At 39.8% G+C, this 27,703-nt stretch overlaps 1 protein-coding gene across 1 annotated transcript; it reads right to left on the minus strand.

Annotated features, from left to right (window-relative positions):
* Positions 1–369: 369 nt before the first annotated feature.
* Positions 370–27,664, minus strand: LOC127646958 (uncharacterized). Its single transcript, XM_052130956.1, has 11 exons — positions 27,527–27,664; positions 15,906–16,095; positions 15,177–15,268; positions 14,354–14,586; positions 13,892–14,128; positions 13,055–13,126; positions 12,589–12,805; positions 11,929–12,137; positions 10,692–10,764; positions 5,509–5,626; positions 370–1,302 (listed from the first exon to the last, which is right to left on the minus strand). The coding sequence occupies exons 1-11, from the start codon at positions 27,540–27,542 to the stop codon at positions 1,107–1,109; spliced, it is 1,653 nt and encodes a 550-aa protein (XP_051986916.1). The 5' UTR covers positions 27,543–27,664; the 3' UTR covers positions 370–1,106.
* Between the last annotated feature and the right edge of the window lie 39 nt (positions 27,665–27,703).

Genomic DNA, 27,703 nt, shown 5'->3' on the forward strand with positions numbered 1-27,703 from the left:
TAATAATTTTAATTATTCTATACTAAATTACCTTTATTTAAGGGCCTTTGTAAAAGATTGATATATGTGATTAATTGAGATAAATTCAATCCATTAATTGGCACATCATGTAATCAATTCGATTAAACATTCGATTGACTGCCTTAGTTTATAGTGAATGGAAGAAAAAAAATAGCCAAATTTGGACAGATAGCAAATTCATTATATTTGGAGCACTAAACCAATGATTGGAATTATCAACTTTAAATATTAAATGCCTGTCTCAGATACAGATTTTTTTGCTGAATCTTTTTATATATATATATATATATATATATATATATATATATATATTGTCACCTTAAACATGTTTTGGAAGGCAGTGTTTATTGCAAAAGTGTGCAAATATCTCATACAAAACAGAATTAAATAATGCACAATTACAGTTAAACAGAAAGACAGTTCACCAAAAAGAGTCATAATTTACTCACCCTTATGCCATTACATACCTGTGTGATTTTATTCTTCTGTGGACCTAAAAAGGAGATATTTTTTCAAAATGTCCACGCTACTCTTTTCTATACAATGAAAGTGGATGGTCACAAGGGACTTTCAAGCTCGAAAAAGGACAAAAAGCACCCAAAAAAGTAGTCCATAAGACTATATATTACAATAGCAGAGGAACAGACCACAATTTAAGTCGTTACTTGCTGCTAATCTTCCCCTCTCTCAAATCATGCATATTCAAACTTTGTGCATCACAGCCAGTTTCGAGACAAGACCTAATGACATGATATGGAGCTTTACAGCCTCACCATTTTGGGGGAAAATAGCAGTGTAAACATTCTTCCTGATGTCCCCTTTTGAATTCTACAGAAAACAACATGAGGGTGAGTAAATGATGACAATTTTCTTTTTGGGTGAACTAACCCTTTAAGTAGTGTTGCTTGTAAATGACAGACTATTTGATAAGTTTGTCACTGGCCCCTTTGCTTAAAATGTACAGTACATGCCTTCACCAAATGTACTGCATCATTAAAATAAAGTAACAAATGACACAAGTCACTCAGAACCCTCAAGGAACAGTGGCAGAGACCATATAGCTGGATTTGAGAAGCAAACTTTCTCTACCACAGACTCTGGCCACCATCTATGACTAAGTTATGCCCTGTCATGTAGTCAGAAGCGTCAGATGCCAAGAAAACCACGGCAGCTTGGAGGTCTGTCACTTGAGCCAGTCGTCCGGCTGGAATATCTGACAGCCAGTGCTGAACTAAAGGTTTCAGATTCTCCGAATGGATAAGAGGGGTGTCAACAATACCACTGTGGAGAAGGAGAGAGCGAGAGAAAGAGAGAGACATGAGAGGCAGGGAGACAGTGTTGTTTCAGGGCCACTTGCTTCAGTTAAAGCAGTCATCGTGACAAAAATTAAAATCGATTGTCCTTCAAGGACTTCAATACGGAGTAGAACACCTCTGTGATGGTGTTTGCACTGGTGCATTAGCTTTTAATAAAGGGATAATGTGATTGATACAGTCCAAACTGATGGAACTCAAGAAGTCTTAAAGTCAACATGATATCAAAACTGACCATTAAAAATAATTTGTATTAATAATAATAAAAATATATTATTTGGTCAGTTTTATTTATTAATAGATTATAATTAATTAAAATAAATTGTATGTGTAATGATTAATTATAACAATTAATATTTATTAATCATTAATAATTATGAATGATTTATTTTCTTAATGCAGATTCCTGGCAATAACCCGAAAACAACTTTCCTTTTTGGATGACATCACCTAGGCCATAAGGGCTATTAGTCAATGCTAACCAACATATAAATAGCTATAAATTGATTGGTCATGATTGGTTAATATATCAAAGCCGTTTTCAAGGCAAGTCAGTCCACTCTGCGGTCATCTTTAGAATGCTCTCAGGGAGGCTGGGCAGCTATTTTGAGTTGAGTTGTTGTTGAGTTGAGTATACTTTATTTTCCCATAAGGGAAAATTGTTGTGGACTACATGCACCACAGCCAAAAAACACACAAAACTTGAACATACTCACAAATATTACATAGCAACAATATCCTAATACAACAACATATAATATATAAAAACAATAAAACCATGAAAATATAAGTCTCATGTAGTCTTATTTAAAATACTGATTGAGGTAGGCACAAAAAGAGTTCCAAAAATGATTCAAACTACTCATGGGGAATCTATATGGTCTCCCAGAGGGCAAAAGACTAAATTCCTCATTCAAAAAATGGGACTCATAAACAATTCCTTGGGCTTGCCTCAATGACATTTGCTCAAACAAAACTTGAATGGGTCAGTTTACATTTCAGCCTATTATTTTCAAAGCAGTTTGCACATGGCGGGAAAGTTATGTGTTTAACTGTATTGATAAGTTGCTGTACCATGCTGTTATTACATAAGACTCTCAAAAATGGACTGGTAAAATAAAACAATGTTCTGGCTTATCCCATATACTCCAAGTCTGCTCAGGAAAAATAACCTCTGTTGCAGTTTTGCACACAAACTCTCAATATGGGTATTCCAATTCAATGAACTATCAACGTAGACCCCCAGATACTTAAACGTGGAGACCTGTGTAATGGGTTCATCATATATTAACACTGAACTATGATCCCCCACTGATCTGGGGTCAAATATAATTTCTACTGTTTTGCTCTCATTTAAAATCAAACAATTACTATCACACCACTGTACAAAACGAAACGATAATCTTTGTAAGCAAGCAACATAGTAGATCTATAAGTAGATCTCTTACCTACTTGAATTGGGAAAGACTGAAATTTCCAAAAAGGTTGGTCAAGATGCAGACCTATATACATTGTCGTGTATAGTTGGTTGGGTTTAAATATTGTTTATTTGTTTTTGCGTCTTTTCTAATATCTCCTAAATATTTTAGTTTTCTACTGCACCAGAGCCACTGAGTTCAGCGTGATCTGTGTGGCAAAAATAAGATACACGCCAAAACTACCTGCTCACTGCCGCATCTGGGATGCTTCTGGCACTTGTCACCTCGTGACTCACACTTGCAATGTGAAGAGTGTAATCTGTTAACATGGGTGCTGAAACGAAAATGCGCTGCTCACTCATTAATGCCCGGTCATTGACGTGTGAACGTATGTGTGAACAAGGCCTTAAGCTACTGTTGTAGGTAAATCAGCCTGTTTTAAAATCTTGACTGTAGTAATTTAATATGGTTAAACATTAATGCAATAAAGGTTTCAGTAACAATAGCAAAAAATTATAAGTTTGTAAAAGAAACATTCCTATTGGATACATCAAAATGCTCTCAAGGGTGAACTTGACCTTTAGCGATTATGGGCTCCATTTTTGAGAGTGTGCAGTGCTACGACCATGCACAACATATTATCCAAATTTCCTGAGCGCTAATTCTAATAGCAATTTTCGTGTTAGCGCAAAGCGCAAGTGGCTATGGGTGGGAGTGTTTGCGCTACTGTGGGTATAGGCGCGTAAACTTTGTATTGTATGTAAATGGCGCAAAGCGCAATTTGCTAGTTTCCTGAAGAATTGGTTGTTGCAGTAAGGCATTTCAATACCACTTCTTATCTCAGCGCATGTTCCATTTACACTACCAACTTCTAATGAATGTGCTGTCTTTGTTTATATCACTTGTGCTTGAGGGAATGGACTATATAATGTAATAGGACGCAGATGCTGGAATAACCGGAGAAGAAACTCAGAATTAAATTGTACTTGAACCAGCCTTTTTGCACGTTTCGTGCAATTACGCCAAACCCACTTGCACCTAGACTTTGTGCATGCTTGCAAGAAAATACTAAAACTTCATGGCCATGCCCATTGACTTTGAGCTTATTACTTAAGGCAGTGGTTCCTAACCCTGTTCCTGGAGGCTCCCCAACACTACACATTTTGAATATCTCCCTAATCAAACACAACTGATTCAACTCATCAGCTCGTTAGTGGAGAATCCAAGACCTGAATTGGGTGTGTATAAAAAGAGAGATATACAAAATGTGCAGTGTTGGGGGGCCTCCAGGAACAGGGTAATGAACCACTGACATAAGGCATTGCGTTTCACTTAATGCTTGACTTTTGATTGCAGATGGATAAAATAAAGTCTTGCCCTATTTTTTAGATAAGATTCTGTTTAACTCAGAAGTAAAATGGGTTGTGAATCCCATGTCATGTTAACTTTAAAATTAAGTATAAATGTTATAGGCAGCACTGAAAGCCGAAGCCAACAAGTACATATCAACGACATGTGAGAACTTCAGTGGCGCTTTAGTCACTGACTAAAGTTAATGCACGCTAATTTGGAACAAATGTATTTCACACAGAGGCAGCCGCATGGGAAATACAGCTTGTCTATTCACACACTCGATGAAACTGCCGACGAAATCCCCAACAGCCTTCCGCGCTATTTATGCCTGGCCGAATAGATTCCAATCGCCATGATACCAAATCTGACACTGGGGCTAAATTAGAGGAGCTGAAATAGCGTGTGACACCTCTGGTTAACATATTCAAATCTCAATTATATTTCTCTTCAGCACGGCTTTATCTGGGAAGCAGTCCTGGCAATCAAAGGCTTACTGTTTTTCCTCAGCCAATTTTGTAGATAATGTGGCTTATCACTGTCACGGCTAAAGTTGCCAATGAAATCAGGCGGCAGTCAACCTCACACACGCTAATTGTGGTCCCCCCCACCCGTATGCATATTTACAGACCGTCACTTCACAGAAATCAGGGGCCCATTGAGATACCCCATGTTTGAGGGAAGGGTGGGGGTTAGGAGGAGAGAAAATAATTGCTTTCTTGCAAATTAAAATTAGAAAACAAGCTGGCGCTGTATAGAACTGAATAAAGAGCATATGTGTGTGCGTGCGTTGTGGATTTGCTGTGGGATTCACAAGAGCTTAGCGATGCTCTGCTTCGAGCGACACGCGCACGCTTCCTCTTTCCCTTTTCTTCCTTTTTCTCAGAAGAACAGTGCTGACAAATAGATACAAACAAGGCTGCCATTGTTTTGCTGACACTTCAGCTGAAGAGGCTAATTTAAATCCCTAATTGAATATAACAATAAAAGAAACTGTTTGCTCAACTAATCCCCCTAGACGTCATCTAATTAAGCCGGATTGCATTGTTTCACACTGTAATTTAGTAAGTGAGTCTCAATTGTGCGGCCCGTTGTGATAAATAATACATTTTGACCCTGTCAAAACAAATTAAGTTTCCACTTAAATATCAAAACATTTAGCTTTGCTTAATTGGTACAATGTACATATAAAGAGAGTATGTTTTTTTTGTTTGCACGAAAAGTTGGCATTGATTCATGTGTTATATAGTCTGAAACATAATACTGGCAAGAACCGTGGCACATGATTCTGCTTAAGTGTAGTTATAATGTGCTTTGCATGAAGTGGGAATAACAGCTATAAAAATATACAGCAGGGAAATTCTGACTTATCTCAGAAAGCAGAGCCTACAGACTCTTACACTTACGGGGAAATGCAGTTGACTCGAACTCCTCGGTCAATCCACTCTGTGCCCAGGGTTTGCGTGAGTTTTACCACCCCAGCCTTGGATGTGTTATAGGACAGCTGTTTTTGTGGATGAGGAACTGTTAAGAGGGAGACAACACATTTAAAACGTATTAAAGGGATAGTTCACCCAAAAAACTTAAATTATCTCATCATTTACTCACCCTCAATCCATCCCAGATGTGTATGACTTTCTCTCTTCAGCTGAACACAAACTAAGATTTTTAGCAGAACACCTCAGCTCTGTAGGTCCTTACAATGCGTGGCCAGAAGTGAATAATGGACAGAAATTTGACAGTCCAAAAAGCATTTAATGGCAGAATAAAAGTAATCTATATGATTCCAGTGGTTAAATCCATATCTTCAGAAGCGATGTAGGTGAGAAACAGGTCAATATTTAAATCCTATTTTACTATAAATTCTCCTCCCTGCCCAGTAGGTGGCAATATGCATGAAGAATGTGAATCGCCAAAAACAAAACAAGAATGTAGAAGTGGAAGTTAAAGTGGTGATTTAGAGTCAAAAAGGACTTAAGTATTTATCTGTTTCCATACCACTCCTTCCATATCGCTTCTGTGGATATGGATTTAACCACTGGAGTTTTATACATTACTATTATGCTGCCTTTATATACTTTTTGGACCTTCAAATTTCTGGCCACTATTCACTTGCATTGTATGGACCAACTCAACAGAGCTGCAATATTCCTCTAAAGATCTTTGTTTGTGTTCAGCAGAAGAAAGAAAGTCATACACATCTTGGATGGCACGAGGGTGAGTAAATGATGAGAGAATTTTCATTTTTGGGTTAACTAGCCCTTTAAGTATTTTTCAATAATTTGTATTATGTTTTTTCTCCACAAACAGTCATAATTTATTGAGCAATGACCATTTTGCACATTCTCTCTGACCCTTAGAATAAAAAGGACCGTTTTTGACTGTTAAGTATTGCTTGCAAAACATGCAAAATAAGAAACAGTTATATCAGGAAGACTCGCAGACTTGAAAAGTAGAAAAGTAATGTCTCTCTTTGGCGTGGGCCCCATCTGGCGGTCCGAAGTTGTAGTACTCTGAACTGTTATATCCTGCCGGAGATAGGAGGCAGGGGCGAGGAGCCTACCGTGCAGGACGGGACTCAACTGGTGGTGGTGGGGTGGTGGAGGTTGCTGCGTTGGCATATTGAAACAGCAATGTGACAGATTGTGAGCAGACTTATAAAGCAATAGCTTACATGTGATTGGCTGGGAATTACCCAGCTAATGGTGCGATGATGTACAGCTGCTAGTCATCCCGCTAGAACTACGCTGCGTTTACATTTCTCACACACGGGCTGCGGGTTTGCGGTCAGGTCTAATATAGTTTGCACTGCTCCATCCTTCAATAACAGCCTCTTTGCAAAGCCTGAATTACATTGTTTACAGGTCCATAAAACAGACCACATTTAAATGTGCCACTGAAACAGTTATGGTGAGACTGAAATGCTCAGGGACCTTGTTTGAAATAAACTTCAGCTGCTTTATCCTAGTGTTGTGATCATTTAAAAAGATTTGCAGGGTGTCAGATGGCAAACAGTCTAGTTGCACAAGTTATATTTTATGTATACTGTATGTTTCAATGCACCCCGAGGTCAATTTAGATCCGAAAATTCCACAGATGTTCAGAATTCCACACAGCCCCTGTGCGACTCTACACTGGAGATGACGAATGACTTCCAGTCTATCGCCTGTCGGATGCAGTGAAAAGGCAGCTTAAACCTTAACCTTAATTTCATAAACCTGCTCTGACACAATATGTATTGCAAAACATGCTACACAAATAAATCTAATTGAATTAAATAAAACAACTTTTTACAGTACTTCTAAAATACACATTATAATCCATTTCCTACTCTATAATGACCTGAAGATGTGATTAATACAGGGCCTGATTACTTCATTCCCCTCATAACTCAATGAGAGGGCCTTGAACTCCAATGTGACATGAAAACACTTTCATTAGCTTTTGGGACCCCGCAGATGAAGCGATGTAAAATTAATTACTCTGGATGTTCGGTGTGCATCATCTTCAGGAACAAAGGCAAAACGCCATTTGTTTGCCTTGACCATCACAGATGCTCGACACTGCATGCAATGCGGGGAGAAAGGGGCTCGCTTGATTAATCATCACGAGGGAGGCTCCAAGTTACATGCAACTTTAGTAGTTAACCTCTTCACCCGGTGATCTCACTGCCAAATTGCCGAGTTTGGGAACGGGATGATAAATAAGGTGCAGCTGTGTGAAGGCAGCGGCCGGTCCTGTGGAGACGGGATTGTGCTCTCCGGCCCCTTGTTTGTTTTAAAGGAGAAATGCAAACTGGACAGTTGTTAGGTTGGGTTGGGCCTAGTTTTTGAGGGAAACAGGGTGCACTGTTGAAGATGCGGTCTTCGTGTACTCGCCCTTATTTTGTTCCAAATCCGTATTAACTTTTTTTTCTGCAGGTTAACAAAAAATTATGACTGATGCAATCAGTCTCTAATAGTCTGCCTTTTGTGTTCCACGAAGGGTTTGGAAAAACAGGAGGTTAAGTAAACGATGACAGAATTTTCATTTTTAGGTGAACTATACCTTTAAGCCTCAAAGTCTGTCTTATCGCCACTAAAAAGTGGCTAGCAAGTATTAATCCTCCCTGAAAAAGTGGTGAGAGGATCTGCTGGCATTTATTCCTCTGATCAGTCTACATTGATGTTTTAAAGAGTGTTGTAGTTTTAAAGAGCAGTAGGCTTGGGGGATAAAGAGGGGAGAGAAAGAGAGAGAGGAATTCATATCTTAAATGATGTTTAACATCCATACAGATTTTCGTTTCACATTTTAAGAGCCGGGAAACAAGTCTGCTGTGTGATCTGTACATTTCAAAGATGTTGCAGGTCAGAATGATGTCATCAGTGGTGATTTTAATCCAAGGCCACTGGCATGTGAGAGTTAAAGAGACAGTCCCACAAATTTTTTTTAATTCTGTCATCATTTACTCACCCTGTATTACGTTTTCTTTTGTGGAACACAAAAAGAGATCTTTTAAAGAATTTCCAGGCTGCTCTATTCCATGCAATGAAATTAGACAGTGACTAGGGGCTGTCTAGCTCCAAAAATGGTATTTAGACATTGTGCATACAATAGCATTTGGCATTATTGATGTCAAACTTGGTGCTTCACATCGTCACGTGCCAAGTTTGAATATGTGCAAACACTGATAAACATTTAACAATTTTCAGTGGATAATGACTTCAATTTAGACTGTAGCTATCTTTTGGCTTCAGAAGACTTGGAATATATCCCAAGAGTCATAATGACTACTTTTATGGTGCTTTTTTTGTCCTTTTTGGAGCCTACTTGCTTTCGTTGTATGGAGAAAAAAAACAGTATGAGCATTCGGCAAAACATTTCAATTTATGTTAAACAGGAAAAAGCAAGTCATGGGTTTGGAACAACATGAGCATGAGTTTATTATCTTTTTTGAGTAAACTATCTCTTTAACAGCCAGCCTATTCAGGCATCACTTTATGTGTAAATGTAAAATGCTACCTATCTTCCATGTTAGGTCAACTACATCTTTTATCCATGCACCGAAAAGCAGAAAAACACAAACCCACACAAAATATTTGAATGATTTCAAGAGGCATTTAAAAGTGGTTGCTCTTACAGCCCATCCATGTTGAAGAGAGGGGATAAAATGGAATGGCAGAACCAAAAAAGTAAGGGAGAAAACACTGTGCTATTTAGCAGATGGACAGAGGCAGTGTCATTGTGCATTTTAATTGGACTTTCAAGATGTATTCCCCAACTTGGCTCCAACAGGCCCCATCTGATTACACATTATGACAATATTATAACAGATGTCCAGGCCAATAAAGAAAATTCCTGAAGGACTGTATGTAATGCGAATAATTGATCACTTTTTTTTTCTTGCCCTCTACTCCCTCCCCCTTCCCTTGCCTCTCTCTCTACTTCCTGTAGCAGCATGTTCCTGTGTTACAGATTGCACCCACAGTTGGGACTAGCGTCCATATGGTACACAAGTTTATTGGCTACTTGACTACACTGTTGATGGAGTGCTGCTGTTGCACAGTGAGGGACTTGTTGGAGGCATTGTGTTACACTGCGGAGCAAATAACGTTCTTTTACAGCAGGCTGCATAAAAATGAAACACTCATTTTTCCTGCAGTTACAGCCCCGGGACTGGCGGCATAAAAACATTCAGTCCCTTTAAACGAAACTGAATCACAGGTTGCAATTTACAGCCTTAACAGCGTAACAGTGTATATAATGATGCAAAAACAGCCTTGTGAGAGGTAATACGATTGATGGGCTTTAGAGTTGAATAAACAATAAAAAGGCCAATTAATTTTACTGAAGATAGGGGATGTTCACAGACAAAAAAAAAAGATGACAAAAATTAAAGACTATTTCAATTAACACATTTAAGTTATTATGCCAGTTAGAAGCCTCAATTTCAAACATATTCATTCTGCGGGGTGAGTTAAGGTGTGGTACCACATATTTGCTGAACATTTAAAAAATGGCAAGTTTTACAGAAAAATATTGATTTCTTCTCATATTGACATTAGTTGCCCACCCAAAGACTCGACACTGTTTTTTTTTTTTTTAAGTTTTCTTTTAAAACGATACAAAACACTCACTTTTGTCAAGTTAGAAGCCTTTTAATTTTGTGTATGCCACTGAAACAGGAAATCTCAGAGCTCAGAAAACACCTCAGAGCTTAAAGGGTTAATGAAACAAAAGATGTTAGAGACTGACAGCCTTAGTCATTCACTAGATTTTGCTACATTTATACCTCTGATTCACACTAGAACAGCATTTTCCTTGAAATCAAAATGGGTGACTTTTTAAAAACTCTCTCCATAACCGCATACTTTGGAACATTACGACATTGTGGGCTCTGAACTATCCCTTTAAGTTACAATGCCATTTATAGGCCTTCTTAAGATACACAGTATCTTAAAGCAGTCAACTTTTCTTTCTCTTTTTGAATTGTACTTGTACGACATTGTCTTTACAAAACCCCACCCCTCTGTTTGATGAGAGTATTAAATTCTGAGAGAAGAGACAGTGTAATATCTCCGCTTATGGCGGCGTAAAAATCATCACTCACCTATTAAACTGGCCATGGAAGCTGTGTTGATTATCTTGCCATATCCTTGCTTCAGCATGACACGACCGGCCGCCTGAGGCGGTAATTTGAGGGAGAGAAGAGACAAATGTGCTTTCAGACGAACATCACAGTATTGACACCTTCACTAATCAGACCTCCACGTCTACAGGGAGAGAAATAACACTCCCTGAATGAGGAGAGAGACAAAAAATGTCAAAAACTCACAGCATTATTTTAATGTGCATGAGGCATCTCCATCACCCTCTCGGTTTTGAGTAAAACAGCTTTACTCTGATTTATCGGGTGCCTGCCAGGATTTAATGTCTCGTAATGCTGTAGGTATGAAATCACTTTCCTTCACACCTCTCTCTTCCCCTATCAAAAGGTTTTATTTCGTCTCCCAGAAAATGTCAGAAACTAATGGAAAAGTTGTTTCTAATATGCAAAAGCAATTCTAAGTCTGCAGAAGTTTGGGCAAATACAAGTAACGTCAACTGTGCATTTTAAGCAGTGACAGCATTATCCTGCATTGTGTCATCAATACAACATCTAAAACTATAAGCTATACTATTTTGAACTTTTCATGAATAACTATTATTCGTGCAGTATTTATGACCTAATATTAATTGAGAGACCACATGGAAAACAGTAATTGTACTTTTATAAATTCACTTGTCACATTGCATGTCCATTTTAAGGGATAGTTCACACTAAACCGACAATTCTGCAATCATTTATGCACCCTTATGTTGTTCAAAACCCATATGACTTTCTTTAAGTGGAAAACCAAAGGAAATGTAATGTTGAATGTTAGCCACAGTCAGCATTCTCTTTCATTGTATTATAAAAAAAATAAAACATTAAAGTGAATGGTGACTGAGTTTAACATTCTCCATAACATCTCCTTTTGTGTTCCATGGAAGAAAGAAAGCTATATTGGTTCAGAACAACATAATGGTGAGTATAATTTCAGTTGGGGTGAACAATGCCTTTAAGTTAACAACAAAAAAGGTCCTTAAAAATGGTTGAATTATGACTAGTTACAAAAATACTCTCTCTTACACATTCATATAAATTTAAACCTACAATCTTGATGTTGAAAAAAGGGTTTGTGGACATTTGACTTGTAAACTACCTATGCAACTTCATTAATATAAAACCTTTGAGCAAAGCCTGACCTAAATGGCTTATTCGAGCTGGAATAAATGGTAAGTGAAGTATATCAATATTGGGATACCTGGCAACACAAGAAAGTCCCTCTGAGGTTAACATTAAAGGTTTGGTCCCATTCTTCTAGACTGGTGTCCTCACTGGCTGAGTTCTTGTTGATACCAGCGTTGTTACATGCGATATGAATTGTGTCCCATTTTGAAACGATGTCGTCAATCATCTTTTGAATGTCCTCTGCTTTGCTAATGTCTGCGGGAACAGACATGCTTGAAATACCTGGAATGATAAGGATACATAGAAATGAATTCACCATGTATCAACATGCAAATACATCCATAAATAATGTGCATTTATAATGAAATGATTTAAAATGATATATGCTGAAAATGTATGAAAAGCAAAAATGTTACTACAAGAATTCATACAGTTTTTATCCCTGTTTATATTTTTAAACAATCATAAAAAAATTTAACTTTATTTATTAATAAAAAATAATACATATAAAGACCAGACAACTACACAACAACTCTACATTATGAAACAATAATACTAAAGGACAAAATAATTAAAAATAATAACTTAGAATGCCTGGAAACCGGCATCATTTTTGGTTTGGTACTATGATACCAGGGCGCTCTCTGCTGGCAAAATCAAGTACTGCAGAAACTTTTTCACTCCCTGGTGATTTAGCAACCCTGAAACACAAGAACATGAAAACACCCCTTACCTTTCAAAGTCAGTTCATAGGCCACATTCTCAGCCTTCTCTTTATCCATGTCTATGATGGCTACTTTGGCTCCAGCCTCTCCGAGAGCATGTGCAAATGCCCTGCCGATGCCCTGACCAGCCCCGGTTACATAGGCCACTTTTCCATCCAAACGTAACCTGTCCAGTACTGGCTTCCTTTGAACTCCCCGGAACACCTCATCATAGGTCACCGTACTCTATAAACCATATAAATATAAATCATTATTACTGTGAGCATTAAGATAAGAATTCAGATTAGTACTTACATTTGGTTTTTTGATGATATGTCATGATAGACAAAGGTTAGGTTAGAAACCTTATTCTAAAAATATTTTTCAGGATCAGTTGAGAAAGATTACATTTGTTCTCATATGCATAAACACACACCTATAAAGCAATTATTTGAGACAGGAAACATCCCAATACTAATAAAAAAAAATAAATACCTTTGTGTTTGCTTGAGGTGTGTAGGGCACTCGTCGTATAATAGTGAGACCATCTCTCAGAGGAATAATGACCTTTAAACAGGGATCAACAATGGTTGAAACTCTAATTCGGATTGCAAGTATGTAAAACTGTCTGCATTGCCAAACATTAAAACAATTTAATCTCATGTGAATGCACAACATTTTCAACAACTATCAAAAAAGGTATATTTAGTTCTTTAGGTAATGTACACTTACTGAACACTTTATTAGGAACACCTGTACACATACTTATTCACTGTGGCAGCAGTAGAGTGCATAAAATAACGCAGATATGGGTCAGGAGCTTCAGGTAATGTTCACATCAACCATCAGAATGAGGAAAAATGTGATCTCAGTAATTTCTTATTTGGCATGATTGTTGATGCCAGATGGACTGGTATGAGTATTTCTGTAACTGCTGATCTCCTGGGATTTTCACACAAAACAGTCTCTAGAATTCACTCAGAATGGGGTCAAAATCAAAAAACATCCAGTGAGCGGCAGTTCTGCGGACGGAAAAGCCTTGTTGATGAGAAAGGTCAACAGAGAATGGCCAGACTCGTTGGAGCTGGCAGAAAGGCTACAGTAACTCAGATAACCACTCTGTACAATTGTAATGAGCAGAAAAGAACCTCAGAATGCACAACATGTCAAAACTTCAGGCGGATGGGCTACAACAGCAGAAGACCGTGTCGGGCACATTATTAGGACCATAGTGTTCCTAATAAAGTACTCAGTGAGTGTAGAAAAACTTATGCTAGAAAAGGAATTTGCACAGTGTTGCATTAATATGTGAAAATATAAGAATATACAAACCTGCTCTACTTGAGGATCATTTGTGACAAACTGGTTGAAATCTCTTAAGGCTATTCCAATTTCATCTGTTGAGTCCTTGAGGTAAACTCTCCCTTTAAACAGAGAGTTGTCTACACATATGACACCATCTATACGCAAAAGGTTATGGTCCAGGAGGAACTTGTAATAGTTAATGTAGTTCTGCTTGTCTGCATCAATGAATACCATGTCAAACTGCTCTCCTGTAGCAGCTAATTCCTGCAAAATAGATGATGAGTTCCTATATGAAAGTTGTTTCTATATGACACTGATAAATTGTTAACAATGAGACCAGGATTGGAATAAAGAATTTAATTTGTTGACTTAAAATACACTGTATTGGATTTTGCTGCATATTTAACTAAATAAGTTCAAATAGGAAGGCTTGCAGAGAAGTTCTTGAAATAGCCTCTAACATGTAGAGATGGGGATTGTTTTCCCAACCTTCAGGGTATCCATAGCAGTTCCAGTCTTCACAGTTATCTTTTTGCCATGTGGAGACTTGTCAAATATAGGTTGAGCAAAGTCTTTCAGATAAGGCTCAAGCTCACAGGCAATGAGTTGACCATCCACTGGTAGGGCCTCTGCCATTGATAAGGCTCCATATCCTGTGAACATTCCTATCTCTAAGATCCTCCTTGCCTTGCTCATGTGGACCAGCATTTTCAATATTTGACCTATGGAATGACAAAAATCAATCTTAAAACAGTTTGTGCATTAGATCAGAGCAATTAAGTGGTTCTCAACTGGTGGGTTGTGACCAAAAATGGGTCATTTTACAGGGATGCAAACTCATGAGCGGTGAAAATGGTGAGAAAGTCATAGCAGGTGTTCCAGATATATAATTTCTGTTAAAGCTTTTTTAAGTGTTTATGCTTAAAGTAACATTTTCAAGTAATTGTAATAAGGAAAATATAGAAAATTTCACCTAACAATTTGGGCAAATTTGCTTCAGAAAAGGTGACTTTATCTGAATGATAAAGTCACATATGCTAAACATAATAAAATAAAGCGTACCATATAATAGTGCATAGTTAGGATAGCATAACTGCCGAAATCATTACATTTTGTACGGTAAACAATTTTGGTACTGTATTGGGTCGCCACTTGATATCCAAAACTAAATCTGGACCATCAAGCAAAACCAATTGAGAACCACTGGTATAGGCTATCCATAAAGGGATAAAACATACGGAACACAAAATTATTTTAAGATTTTAAATGGCAAATATGTTGCAACTCATTTTAATAAGACTTGGATTTGTACCTTCTACCTGTCCAGTGATGCATGTAACAGGAAGCCGGAATAAGGTTTTTCCATCCTCATACACCTTATCCCAGTCATGACAAATTGATTTCCTTAAGAAAATAAATAACAAAAACTATAATCATTCAAATAAATGTAAGCGCAGCGTAGTTCTAGCGGGAAGACTAGCAGCTGTACATCATCACATCATTAGCTGGGTAATTCCTAGCCAATCGCATGTAAGCCATTTATTTATAAGTCTGCTCACAATCACATTGCTGTTTCAGTGTGCCAACACGGCAACCTCCACCACCCCACCACCACCAGTTGAGCCCTGTCCCGCACGGGGGTATGCTCCTCGCCCCTGCCTCCTATCTCCGGCAGGATATGACGGTTCAGAGTACAACTCCCTCAGACCGCCAGACGGGGCCTACGCCAAAGAGAGACATTACTTTTCTGTTTTACATTCATCAAATAAATGGCATCTTAAACCTCACTCAAGCCTGCATGTCTTCCCGATAGAAATATATTAACTGGTATCATAACTTCCTAAAACATTACAAAATAATGCATAGTAAACACCCTTTAATAACGACACATAAATTGCAACCAGAATTAACATGCACTGCACAAATAGTTTCAGGATAAACACATTCAAACCATATACACATTCACACACCCCAAACAAAGATGCATCATTCATAGAATTAATAATCTGCAACCAACACAGGGCTTAGACTGAATAGTTACCTAAGCAACTCAGCCAGCGGTTCGCTCTCCTGGCTGCTTATTTGTTCTAGGTATCCATCCAGTCCACTGGCAATGTCCAGGGCTTTCTGCAGATTATCACGCAGCTCAGCTGAAATATTTGCATTATTCTCAGCTATCTCTTTAGCCTTCAGCAGGTATTCAACGATGAACTCCACAGGAGTATCTGAAACTAAGATTGAAATGATGCATTCATAGCTTTTAAGCAGTCTGTGATTGCATGGTAAGATGTGGTATGATGTGTCAGGTCAAAAAATTTGTTTATACTATATGTAAAACTATGTATACAGTACATTTTCCACTGCCACATCTGGTAATTTCCATAAACTAAGATTTAGCAGAGAGTATAGATATTTTTGTTGTTGTTTTTTTAATGTCTTGATAATGTCAGTTATTCCAAAATCTAAAATATTTAATTACTAACCAAGTACAGTTTATTACAATTTGTAGCTGGTGAGTGGACTAACAAATCTGCATGGAATCCTACTTGTATGATTTGCCATTTAGTATCTAAAATAGTATATTTCAACTGCTTGTCTAAAACAGTGGTTCTCGAACTTTTTTGTCAGCAAATCATCTAAGTAAAGAGTTTTTAACATTTAAAGACCCAAGAACACCACCCAGGCTCTCAGCAAACCCAAGGGCCCCAATAAAAAAAACAAAAAGCTATATTTTCTCAATAACCATTTCATTTAAACCATTAAAACAACATTACTAGGGCTGTAACGATACGCAAACCTCAACCGAAATCGCGATACAAACATCCACGATCCCATGTCGCAGTTCGGTCTTCTCAAAGCATAACAGGGGTTTCGGTTGCAGTTTGCGTTTCGTCGACACGCCCCTCTCCAACCCCAGCAGCCTCCCATCAGTTACAGATGCAGCCCCTTGAGCTCTTTACACACACACTACAATAAAATTCCATTATAACAAAATTCATTTTCTCATTTCACAGTAAACATTACATGTAAATCATGAAATTATTATTCTATAGCGTCTTCCAACTACGTGTCATGTGACCACTTTTCCAATCATGTGTACACATCTGCAAATTTGAGCTTTCAATTATCTCAAGATGGCTAATAACCCTGAAATTGCAGACCCTCCCAGCACATACAACTCAGTAGTACGGGAATATTTTGGTTATCCAGTGGAGTATAGGGATGACAATCGGGTCGTAGACAGAACACATACAATTTGCCGTAAGTGTTTCACAAAACTTCCTCAGGTGACAGGCAACGCATCAAATATGCACACGCATATCAGAAGGCATCATCCCTACATTGATCTAAGCAGTACATGGAAGAAATCTAAACATCAGCAGGTTACTCTTCCTAATGCCCATCAAATGAAGTTACCAGCCAACTCCGACCCTGCTCAAAATATTACCAACGCAATCGGCGCTTTCATGGCCCTAAATATGTGACCCTTTTCAGTGGCTGAAAACAACGGATTCAAATATTTGCTCCACGTGCTAGATCCCAGATATGTAGTGCCAAGCCAACCACATTTCACCCAAAACGTGTTGTCTAAACTGTATGACGAAGTAAAGGTTAAACTACAGGAGGAGTTCAATAATGCCAAATTCATTGTATGGACTACAGATGGGTGGATGTCCCGTGCAACAGAAAGCTACATGGCAATTACCACACACTGAATTAGGCTATGGATAATTGGGCAATTTCAAATCCTGTTCTAAAAACTATAAACTTACTTGAATTATGCTTACACAGAAATGTTTTTATTATTTAGTTTTGTTTCATTCTGAAGAGTACTGTTCACAAAGAGAAAAGTTATTTACTTTTAGGGTTACAGCACAGACAGCTGGCCTGTTACCTCAGAGTGTGAAAGAGAATTTAAAATGATTTGTTATTTATCGCCATTTTTTTATTTTCCTTACATTGTTAGTTACGGGAACAGTTAATCTTGTTATTTATTGTTCAAGTCAATCTAGGTAATTATGTTATATCTTAAAAAACATATCGAGATATGAACCGAACCGTGTCTCAAAAATCGAGTTGTGAACCCAACCGTGGATTTTGTGTATTGTTACATCCCTAATTATTACATTATATACTGCTTATCAGAGGTTTAGTTAAATGTTTCAAATTAAATGTCATTTTTAAAAGATGATTCTGTTTTATACAGTACAACTTTGCAGATCCCCTGTAGTGCCTTCACTGACCACCAGGGGTCCACTGATCATTACATTTACATTTATGCATTTGGGAGACGCTTTTATCCAAAGCGATTTACAGTGCACTTATTACAGGGACAATCCCCCCGGAGCAACCTGGAGTTAAGTGCCTTGCTCAAGGACACAATGGTGGTGGCTGTGGGGCTCGAACCAGCGAAATTCTGATTACCAGTTTACCAGTTATGTGCATTAGACCACTACACCACCACCACTCCATACACCTTAATCATATTGCTTTAACCAAGCATTAAGCTTCCTACTTTAAAGGTGCACTCAGTAATTATTTCCTCATTTTTAATTATTCACATCCGGGGGAGAAAGCGGTAAGGGCGCTTGCACCTGAGCTAAATTATGTCTAACATCTGTCTCTAATTTCAGTGAGCATGGGGAGAGCGGCATAAAAGACGACCACAGAACCTCCAGAGCAGTGAGAGAGCAGTACGCATCAGTCTAGTGTTGCAGGGGCACTCTTCAAAATTATCTCCCGGGTGGGGATTCCGAAAGAATTCCTCACTGATCAGGGCACGACTTTTATGTCACGTACACTTCGCGAGCTTTATGAATTGTTGGGCATTAAGTCGATTCGCACTAGCATGTACCATCCGCAGACAGATGGCCTAGTGGAGCGATTTAATAAAACCCTCAAGAATATGATTCGTAAGTTCGTACAAGAAGATGCTAGAAACTGGGATAAATGGCTCGACCCCCTGTTATTTGCAGTTCGAGAGGTCCAGCAAGACTCCATTGGCTTTTCCCCATTCGAGCTGCTGTATGGGCGGCGCCCGCGCAGTGTGGAGGGGCCTTCAAACAGTAAGAACGAAATTCAATATGTCCTTGATCTCAGAGCAAAACTCCACACTCTGGGGAAACTAACACAGGAAAATTTGCTCCGAGCCCAAGAATGCCAACGCCGGCTGTATGACAGGGGTACTCAGCTCAGGGAATTTGCACCGGGAGATAAAGTACTCGTATTGCGCCCAACATCAAGTTCAAAATTACTCGCCAAGTGGCAAGGACCCTTTGAGGTCACAGACGAGTGGGCGATCTCGATTATGAGGTAAAACGAACCGATAGAGGGGGCGCATGTCAGATATATCATCTCAACCTCCTGAAATTGTGGAGGGAGGTGGTCCCTGTAATGTTGGCTACGGTAGTCCCGGAGATCACAATCATAACACCCCGGTCACTTGTGGAGACCACCTCTCACCGTACCAACTTGCAGAGATTGCCGAGTTGCAAAAGGAGTTTGCAGACGTGTTTTCCCCTCTTCCGGGTCGTACGGACATCATCCAACACCACATCGAGACCGAGCCGGGAGTGGTGGTATGTAGCCGCCCATATTGCTTGCCCGAAAAAAAAAAGAAAATAGTTCGGGAAGAATTGGATGCGATGCTTGATATGGGCGTAATAGAGGAATCCCACAGTGATTGGTCCAGCCCGGTTGTTCTTGTTCCCACAAATTGTTTTTAAAATGATGCTGCATCCAAGCCGCTAGGTGTCAGTTGTTGGGCCTTATGTACTCAGATATAAGACAAAGGCAGGCCTACATACAGTCATAAAGCCTGACTGAGGCCTACATACAGCCTGATAACAACTGCGCCAAAATCAAACAAAGGGAGTCCAAAACAGGCTAAAGATCCCATGAAACCTTGCGCACTGTACACTAATGTGTATCTGTGTATCAGTGTATATACATGTATTTACACAATAACAAATTTAAACCACAATAACTTTGCAATGTGTTATGATGACCAGATTTTGCTATTTAAAATGTTTAAAACATCTCCAGTCGCAACACTTCTTTTGAAAGATAGAATGAGGTCTTCTTTGAATATAGAATGTGTTGCTTTTCGCAAAGTTAAAACATACTTAACATGATACGCATAACAATGATCTTTTAATATAGTGATGGATGGGAAATACACAATATATACTGTAAATAAACAAAAAAATATTAATAATAATTTCCTTGCTATGTGTACTTTTCTAGGCAATGTTGTGCTTGTATTACAGCACTTTTTATATTGGTTCCCCTTTTTGGATGAATCGCTTCTATTGTTCTCCTCATTTGTAATTTGCTTTGGGTAAAAGCGTCTGCTAAATGAATAAATATAAAATGTAAAATAACAGCATGTGCCTCCCCCTGAACTCTTGCACGCACATCATCTGAACTCAGCGTGCGCACAACAGAAATGTATCTGACAGGACCGTTTGTTTTTATGTGGTAAGATACTTTTTATTTTACAACACAATATAAAAATTTCAATTATGAAAACAACAATAGATTATCTCCATATTTGCAAGTCTGACAGCAGATAAACAGGATAATGCTTATTCCTGAGGCATTTTTGACATCTGCTGTGGCTGACAGGAGAGTTTGTTTGTAACACACTTATTACTTTATTACAAATAAATGACTTTCATAAAAAACACTGTTTTTTTTACGATTATATATTACTGTTAGCAGTGTCATAGCAACCTGACCTAACTCAAACTGCAGAACACCGCAGCTGCACCTCAGTCTCTGGTCAATTATACCACAAAAGTTCAACAACCACATCGGATTGGTTAAGTAACATTATTACCTTTTTGAACCCATAGAATTTTGTTAATAGTTTTGTATCTGTGAATATCCGGCAGCTTTAATCACCTGAAATGTCCGCTAACATTATGCCAAATGATTATAAAGGAAGTCACAGTGTAGTATCCATGATAAGCTTCCATATATGTAAATATGTTTGATGCTATTTGGTAAAATAAATGTATACATTATATATATATACACATACACACACACACACACACACACTGGTCGCCAAAAGTTTGGAAGGATATTGATACTTTAATTAACCAAAGTGGCATTCAACTTATCACAAAATAAAGTCAGGACATTACTGGTGTAAAAACAGCACCATCACTATTTGAAAAAGTTATTAATTATCAAATCTTGGCCCCATTTCCAGCAGCCATCACTCAAACACCTTATCCTTGAGTAATCATGCTAAATTGCTAATTTGGTACTAGAAAATCACTTGCCATTATATCAAATACAGTTGAAAGCTATTTGGTTCATTAAATAAAGCTTAACATTGTCTTTGTGTTTGTTTTTGAGTTGCCACAGTATGCAATAGACTGGCATGTCTTATGGTAAATATTAGGTAAAACATGGCAAAGAAGAAATGGCTTTCTCTAGTAACTTGTCAGTCAATCATTGTTTTGAGGAAGGAAGTCTATAGGATGCTTGTTTTGCCTAATTGCCTAAAATGTTTTCATACAAAGTTGTACACTACAGTCTTCAAACACAAAGGACAACTGGCTCTAACAATGACAGAAAGAGATGTGGAAGGTCCAGATGTACAACTAAACAAGAGGATAAGAACATAAGTCTCAATTTTGAGAAATAGACGCCTCACATGTCCTCATCTGACAGCTTCATTTAATTCTATCTGCTCAACACCAGTTTCATGTACATCAGTAAAGAGAAGACTGAGGAGTGCAGGTCTTATGGGAAGAATTGCAAAGAAAAAGCCTCTTCTGAAACAGATAAACAAAAAGAAAATGTAAGAGCGGGCAAAGAAACAGACATTGGATTACAGATAATTGGAAAAGAGTGTTATGGATCTTAACTCCATTGAGCTTTTGTGGGATCAGCTAGACTGTAAGGTGTGTGAGAAAAGCCCGACAAGACAGCCACATCTATGGCAAGTGCTACAGGAAGCGTGGGGTGAAATTTCATCTGAGTATCTGGACAAACTGACAGCAAGAATGACAAGGATCTGTAAAGCTGTCACTGCTGCACGTGGAGGATTTTATGATGAGAACACTTTGAAGTAGTTTAAGAAGTTATGAAAATGTTTTTTCAAATTGTAATAGTAATTTTTCATGTTATTAATGGCTTGACTATACATTGTGATCAGTTGAATGCCACTTTGGTGAATAAAAGTATAAATTTCTTTCCATAAAAGAAAAATCTGTTCATTATTCCAAACTTTTGGCCGCCAGTGTATATTCATTTAAAAAAAAAAATTTTGCTAATTGATTAATTTTGCGTTTTTTTACTATTATAATTTAATATAATTATTTATTGAAAAAAAATTTATCTTCTGAAGATTATATTGTAATGAAGTTATTAATTATTTTTCTATATCCTTAAAATTGCATGTAAATATATTTCAAGGCATTAGGTTTTAAACTTGTCTAAGTAGCCTACTATTTAATTTGAGCACAAAAGTAATTTAGGCTTGTTATTTCATTGAAAAATGTCATTGGAATAGGTCGTTTATTTTATTGTTGCATTTTTCTCTGTCAAAATAAATTAAGTACATTAATTTTGAGTCTGCATTCGTTATTCACACGCACGACTGTTTAAATAGCCTTTAAATTAATGGTGGGCAAATGAGGACATAAATTAGGTTAGACTACTGTATGTCTGCCCATAGAATAATAATTAAAATCTAAAATTACCAACAAACACTGGCACTAGGATGTCTATCCCCAAAATGCTCAATTTCCGGTAAAAGTCAAAGAAGTTACTGTTGTAACCACCGTTCCCCGATGGAAGGAACGAGACGTTGTGTCGATTGTAGTGACACAAGGGGTCTTTTCTGAGAGCCTCACGTACCTCTGAACTTGAGAAAAGGGCAATGTCAAGTTGGTAGAGTCAAGTCGGCTGCACGTAACCGTCGCCCCCACTAAAAGGTGTCATATATCGCTCTTAGGTTCCCAGTACCTGTACGAGAACAAGCGACACGACTTGTTTGGGAGCCAGCCCAAATGTATCTATGTATCTCATCATAGAGTTAAAAAGCAGCACCTTCCCTGTTCCTATTCTTTCAGGGGAAAAGGCACTGCGGAGACCACAACCTGCCCAGACTGTGGGGGGAGGTAACTTGTGGCTAATACACACGGGGGTTGTCAAGCCACCCGTGAACATGATGTGGTGGTAGATCCTGCCTGACAAGGGAGGAGTTGCTACAGACATGGCACCCGGGGGACAGCGGGGACTGCCCGTGACTGAAAACACGTCACAGGCAGTTGCCTGAAGCGGGAACTATGCCTGTGGAGCCCAAGCCCAACACAGAGCACTCGACTCGTGGTGGGTCTGGCAGCGAATTCCTCTGCTGAATCTGCGGCCATAGGGCTAGGGAGGAAGAGCATCTTAGGATGACGTGAGCATCTGCCAGACCGAAGTCCAGGCAAGTGTCACTGACAGAGAATGCTTGCAGGTCCCCAACTCTCTTGATGGAAGCGAGCACGATCAGGAGGGCCATCTTCAAGGAGAGGGCTTTGAGCTCGACTGAATCAAGCAGCATGAAAGGGGGTCTCTGAAGGCCTGAGGGGACAACTGCGAGACCCAGGAGGGGAACAGGCTTGGTCGGGAAGGGTTCAACCTCCAGGCGCTTCTAAGGAACCTGATAATCAAGTCGTGCTTACCAAGGGACTTGCCGTCTACGGTGTCATGGTGGGCTACGATAGCAGCGACATACACCTTCAAGGTGGAGGGGGACAGCCTCCCCTCCAACCTCTCCTGCAGGAATGAAAGCACTGACCGAACTGCGCATCTCTGCGGGTCTTCATATCTGGAAGAACACCAATTTTTGAACAGAGGCGTGAAGCTGCCTGGTAGAGGGAGCTCTGGCTTGGTTGATCAGTGTCTACAACTGCAGGAGGTAGACCGCTTAAGTCTTCCGTATCCCATCCAGGAGCCAGACATAGAGATTCCAGAGGTCCGGGCGCGGGATCCAGAGGGTGCCCCGAGGAAAGAAGGTCCTTCCTCAGGGGAATTTACCAGGGAGGCGCTGTCGTGAGGAGCATGAGATCCTAGAACCAGTTCCAGGTGGGCCAATAAAGAGCCACCAAGGTGACCTGTTCCTCATCCTCCCTGACCTTGCACAGCTCCAGTGCAAGAAGTCTCACTGAGGGAAATGCATACTTGCGCAGCCCCCGGGGCCAGCTGTGTGCCAGCGCCTCTGTGCCGAGAGGGGCCTCCGTTACAGCGGGCAGTGGGAGTTGTCTTGGGAGGCAAAAAGATCTATCTGTGCCCTGTTGAAGCGGCCCCAAATCAGCTGGACCACCTGGGGGTGGAGCCTCCACTCTCCGCTGAGTGAGACCTGTCACGAAAGCGCGTCCGCAATCGTGTTGCGATCACCTGGGATATTAGTGGCGAGCAGCAACCTGAGTCGCGGCTGACTCCAAAGGAGGAGATGGCGGGCGAGTTGTGACATGTGATGGGAGCGTACACCGCCTTGGTGATTTATGTACGCTACCGTGGCAATGCTGTTTGAACGGATCAAGAGCTTGCTTTTTTCCCAGTTGACCTAAAGCCCTAAACGGCTGAGGTGCACGGGCACCTGGTCCCTGTGGCCGTATAGTAACTCTCGAGAGTGTGCTAGGATGAGCCAGTCATCGAGGTAATAGAGTATGCGGATGCCCACTTCCTGTAGCGGGGCAAGGGCTGCCTCTGTGACCTTGATGAAGACGCAAGGGGACAGGCCGAAGGGGAGGACCTTTTACTGATACGCCTGGCCGTCGAACATGAACCGTAAGAAGGGTCGTGTCGAGGCAGAATGGAGATGTAGAAGTACGCGTCCTTCAGGTCTACCGCCGCGAACCAATCTTGATGCCGAATGCAAGTTACAATTCGACACTGCATGAGCATTTTGAACAGGAGTCTGTGTAAAGTCCGGTTGAGAACTCGCAAGTCCAAGATTGGACGCAACCCATTGCCTTTTTTGGGTACGATGAAGTAAGGGCTGTAGAAACCCTTCTTCATCTTGGCTGAAGGGACAGGCTCTATCGTGTCCTTGAGTAGCAATCTCTGCTCGTAAAGTGCTGCCGTTTTTGCCGTGCATTGGAGTGGAGCGAATACCTCTGAAACGAGGCAGGAGCCTGGCGAATTGAATCAGTAGCCGAGTCAGACGGTCCTGGCTAGCCATCTGGGAAGTGCAAGCCATGCATCTAAGCTCTGTGCAAGGGGCACTAACGGGAAAATCATTTTGTATGTACCAGGTGGGGCCTCGCGGCAGGGGGGGAGCAGGTAATAGTGCGTCGGGAGGCAAAAGCGTGTCCCGAGGCTTGGGTGCTTGCTCCGCGCACCCGGCAGGGGACGGGTTGTAGACAACAGGGGGTCCTGTAGGGACGTCCTCGAGACTCGTCAGCACTGGCCTGCCGGTGGTTCTGTGCCCTGGAAAGCATGTCGACCATCTGCACTTCTCTGACTGGGCGGGCTGGCCCGAGGATGGGAGTCCGGTCAGGCCTTTAGCGTCAGAAGCCTGAACGCTCTCCAATGCAGCGGCGATGTCATCATCCAGACCTGGCTCCAGGGATGAGGCAAACTGGCCGTGAAGCAAGGAGCTGTCGTCCCGAGCACAGACGGGCGGGTGGTTCGTGGGGCTGTGCCCGGCAGCATCAGAAGGGCATCTTTAAAAAGACGCGTCCTGAAAAGGACAGTCAGTGCTCGCTTGTGTATGTTGCTCTATTACCAACTCTTTTAGAGGAGAATATACTCTTTTATAAAAATCAAACTTTTTTAGGAGAGAAGCGCTGTCGAAGCGCCCAGGGCAGAGCCCAGAGAAAAATACAGCACAAGCGTACAATTTTTTTTAAATATGAGCAAAACTGTCAGAGAGCACAAAAAACAGTAATATAACCAAGGAAAACATGATTTTTGTTTGCAATTCTTATGACTTTGCTTTAATTATTCTGTGCTTTTTTTTTTGCAGCATATTTTAAATGTGTTTATATATTTTTTATTCATACTTGTTGCTTTTTTATCTGTGCTAATTATTTTTTATCTGCACTTATTATTATTTTGATTCATGCTTATTAATTATGGATCTGTGACCGCAATCGTTTTTGCAGGATTTTGATCCTGTAGAAAATTATTATATAAAAATTATATATGTATGAATAAAATAATATGAAAAAAATAGGAAGACATGAATTAAGACTTTATTTGTATGCATTTATGTATGTATGTATGTATGTATGTATGTACAGTATGTTTGGTCTCTTTAAGTAACACAAACTCACAAGCACACACACACAGACTCAGGCACACAAACAGACTCACAAACACGCTCACACACACATACACACATGTTGCCTTTGAAAAATGAAAATAGAACTTTAGATCCTTCTGTCATGGAGTGTTACTTTCAAAATTATCAGAGAAAGTCATGATAGACAGGTGCTGTTTTTTTTTTTTTATATATCTATCCGTTCATCACTCAGAATGACTGAGGCCTAGTCCACACTAATACGTTTTCATTTGAAAACACATCTTTTTCTCTCCGTTTTGGCCTTCCATCCACACCAAGACGCCATTTTTGTCCGCGAAAACTGAGCATTTTGAAAACGCACTCCAAAGTGGATACATTTGAAAACAGCGTTTTTGCGTTGTAGTGTGGACTGTGAAAACGGATATATCTGAAAATGATGATGTATTTGTTGTCATGTGACGCAGTCATGTGATCTATCCAACCAAAACTATCAAGATGGCGGCCCGTGTTATAGCGGCACTGTTGTACTTGATACTCACTTTGTAGTGTTGTTAAAAAAAAGAAATGGTACTTTGTACAACCATCACATTGCGTTCCTTCAAAGGCGAAGGGAAGTTTACTCGTAATTGGTGTCCGGTGACGGTACACGAGGATAATTGTGTTTCAGACTGTACATGCAATGGGTATTTTCAGCATGCGCAGTAACACGATTTAAGCACAAACAACTTTTGTAAAACACTAGTGTGGACGGAGAGCATTTTGAAAGTAAATCACCGTTTTCAAATGTATCAGGATAAATGTAGGCCTGAGGGAAGTAGGCCTACAGCAGGATGCAGGAAAAATGGTTGAGTTTTGTTTTAGGTATAAAATATCTACATCTAGTTCCTGTATTGTCCATTTATAGTTTTTTTAAACAACAGCTTGGCTCCTTGTATAGTTAAAAAACAGCTAATTTCAAGACGTTGACCTCACATCAATTTCGAACGTGACGTTGTCACGTGGGTCTCCCGCTCAAAGAAAGTACAAGACGTTCGGTCAGACTGTCGGTCTCACGCTTGGGTTTTGGCACGGAGTTCTCGCCATAATACAGAACATAGAAAACGTAAAAACGTGTTCGCTTTCAGCGGCCCGTTACTCGATGTCACAGGACGTGTTAGGCAACGCACTGCCCCCTGACAATGAAATCCCATTTGTTGCATTCAGAGATCAGCAGTTATGTTATTTTCAGCAGCGTATGCAAACTCTCTTGGACTCGGTAGCGTTTAAGGCAATTGGTGCAATAGTTCTGCTGCAAGAAACAAAACTGAAGCGTTTACAGTTTGGCTTGTCATATTATGTATTTGTTCTTTAAAAAGTTCGCAAATTCACAATACAATGGGGACGTTATTAAATCTGTACATTCCTACCTTTAGCTGCTTGCATAGCGAATCCTCTTAGTTTGAATTTGGAGGGTTGTTTTGGCTGTTTTCCCCGGTGCACAAGCCCAACTACCAGGTATGAACTGTCACGTCACAAGCTTACACAGGTTTTTGCAAACCTTCATTTCTTTGTGCAGCTGTCTCTTGTGTGCGCATGCGGACTAC

Source organism: Xyrauchen texanus, chromosome 7 (assembly GCF_025860055.1).
Source record: "Xyrauchen texanus isolate HMW12.3.18 chromosome 7, RBS_HiC_50CHRs, whole genome shotgun sequence".
NCBI lineage: Eukaryota > Metazoa > Chordata > Actinopteri > Cypriniformes > Catostomidae > Xyrauchen > Xyrauchen texanus.

Coding starts and splice junctions, on each gene's coding strand:
- LOC127646958 (XM_052130956.1), bottom strand. Junction 13,127..13,891: donor ATGATCCTCAAGTAGAGCAG/GTTTGTATATTC, acceptor CCCTGTTTAAAG/GTCATTATTCCTCTGAGAGA. Junction 5,627..10,691: donor TTCCATGGCCAGTTTAATAG/GTGAGTGATGAT, acceptor CCCTCTTAACAG/TTCCTCATCCACAAAAACAG.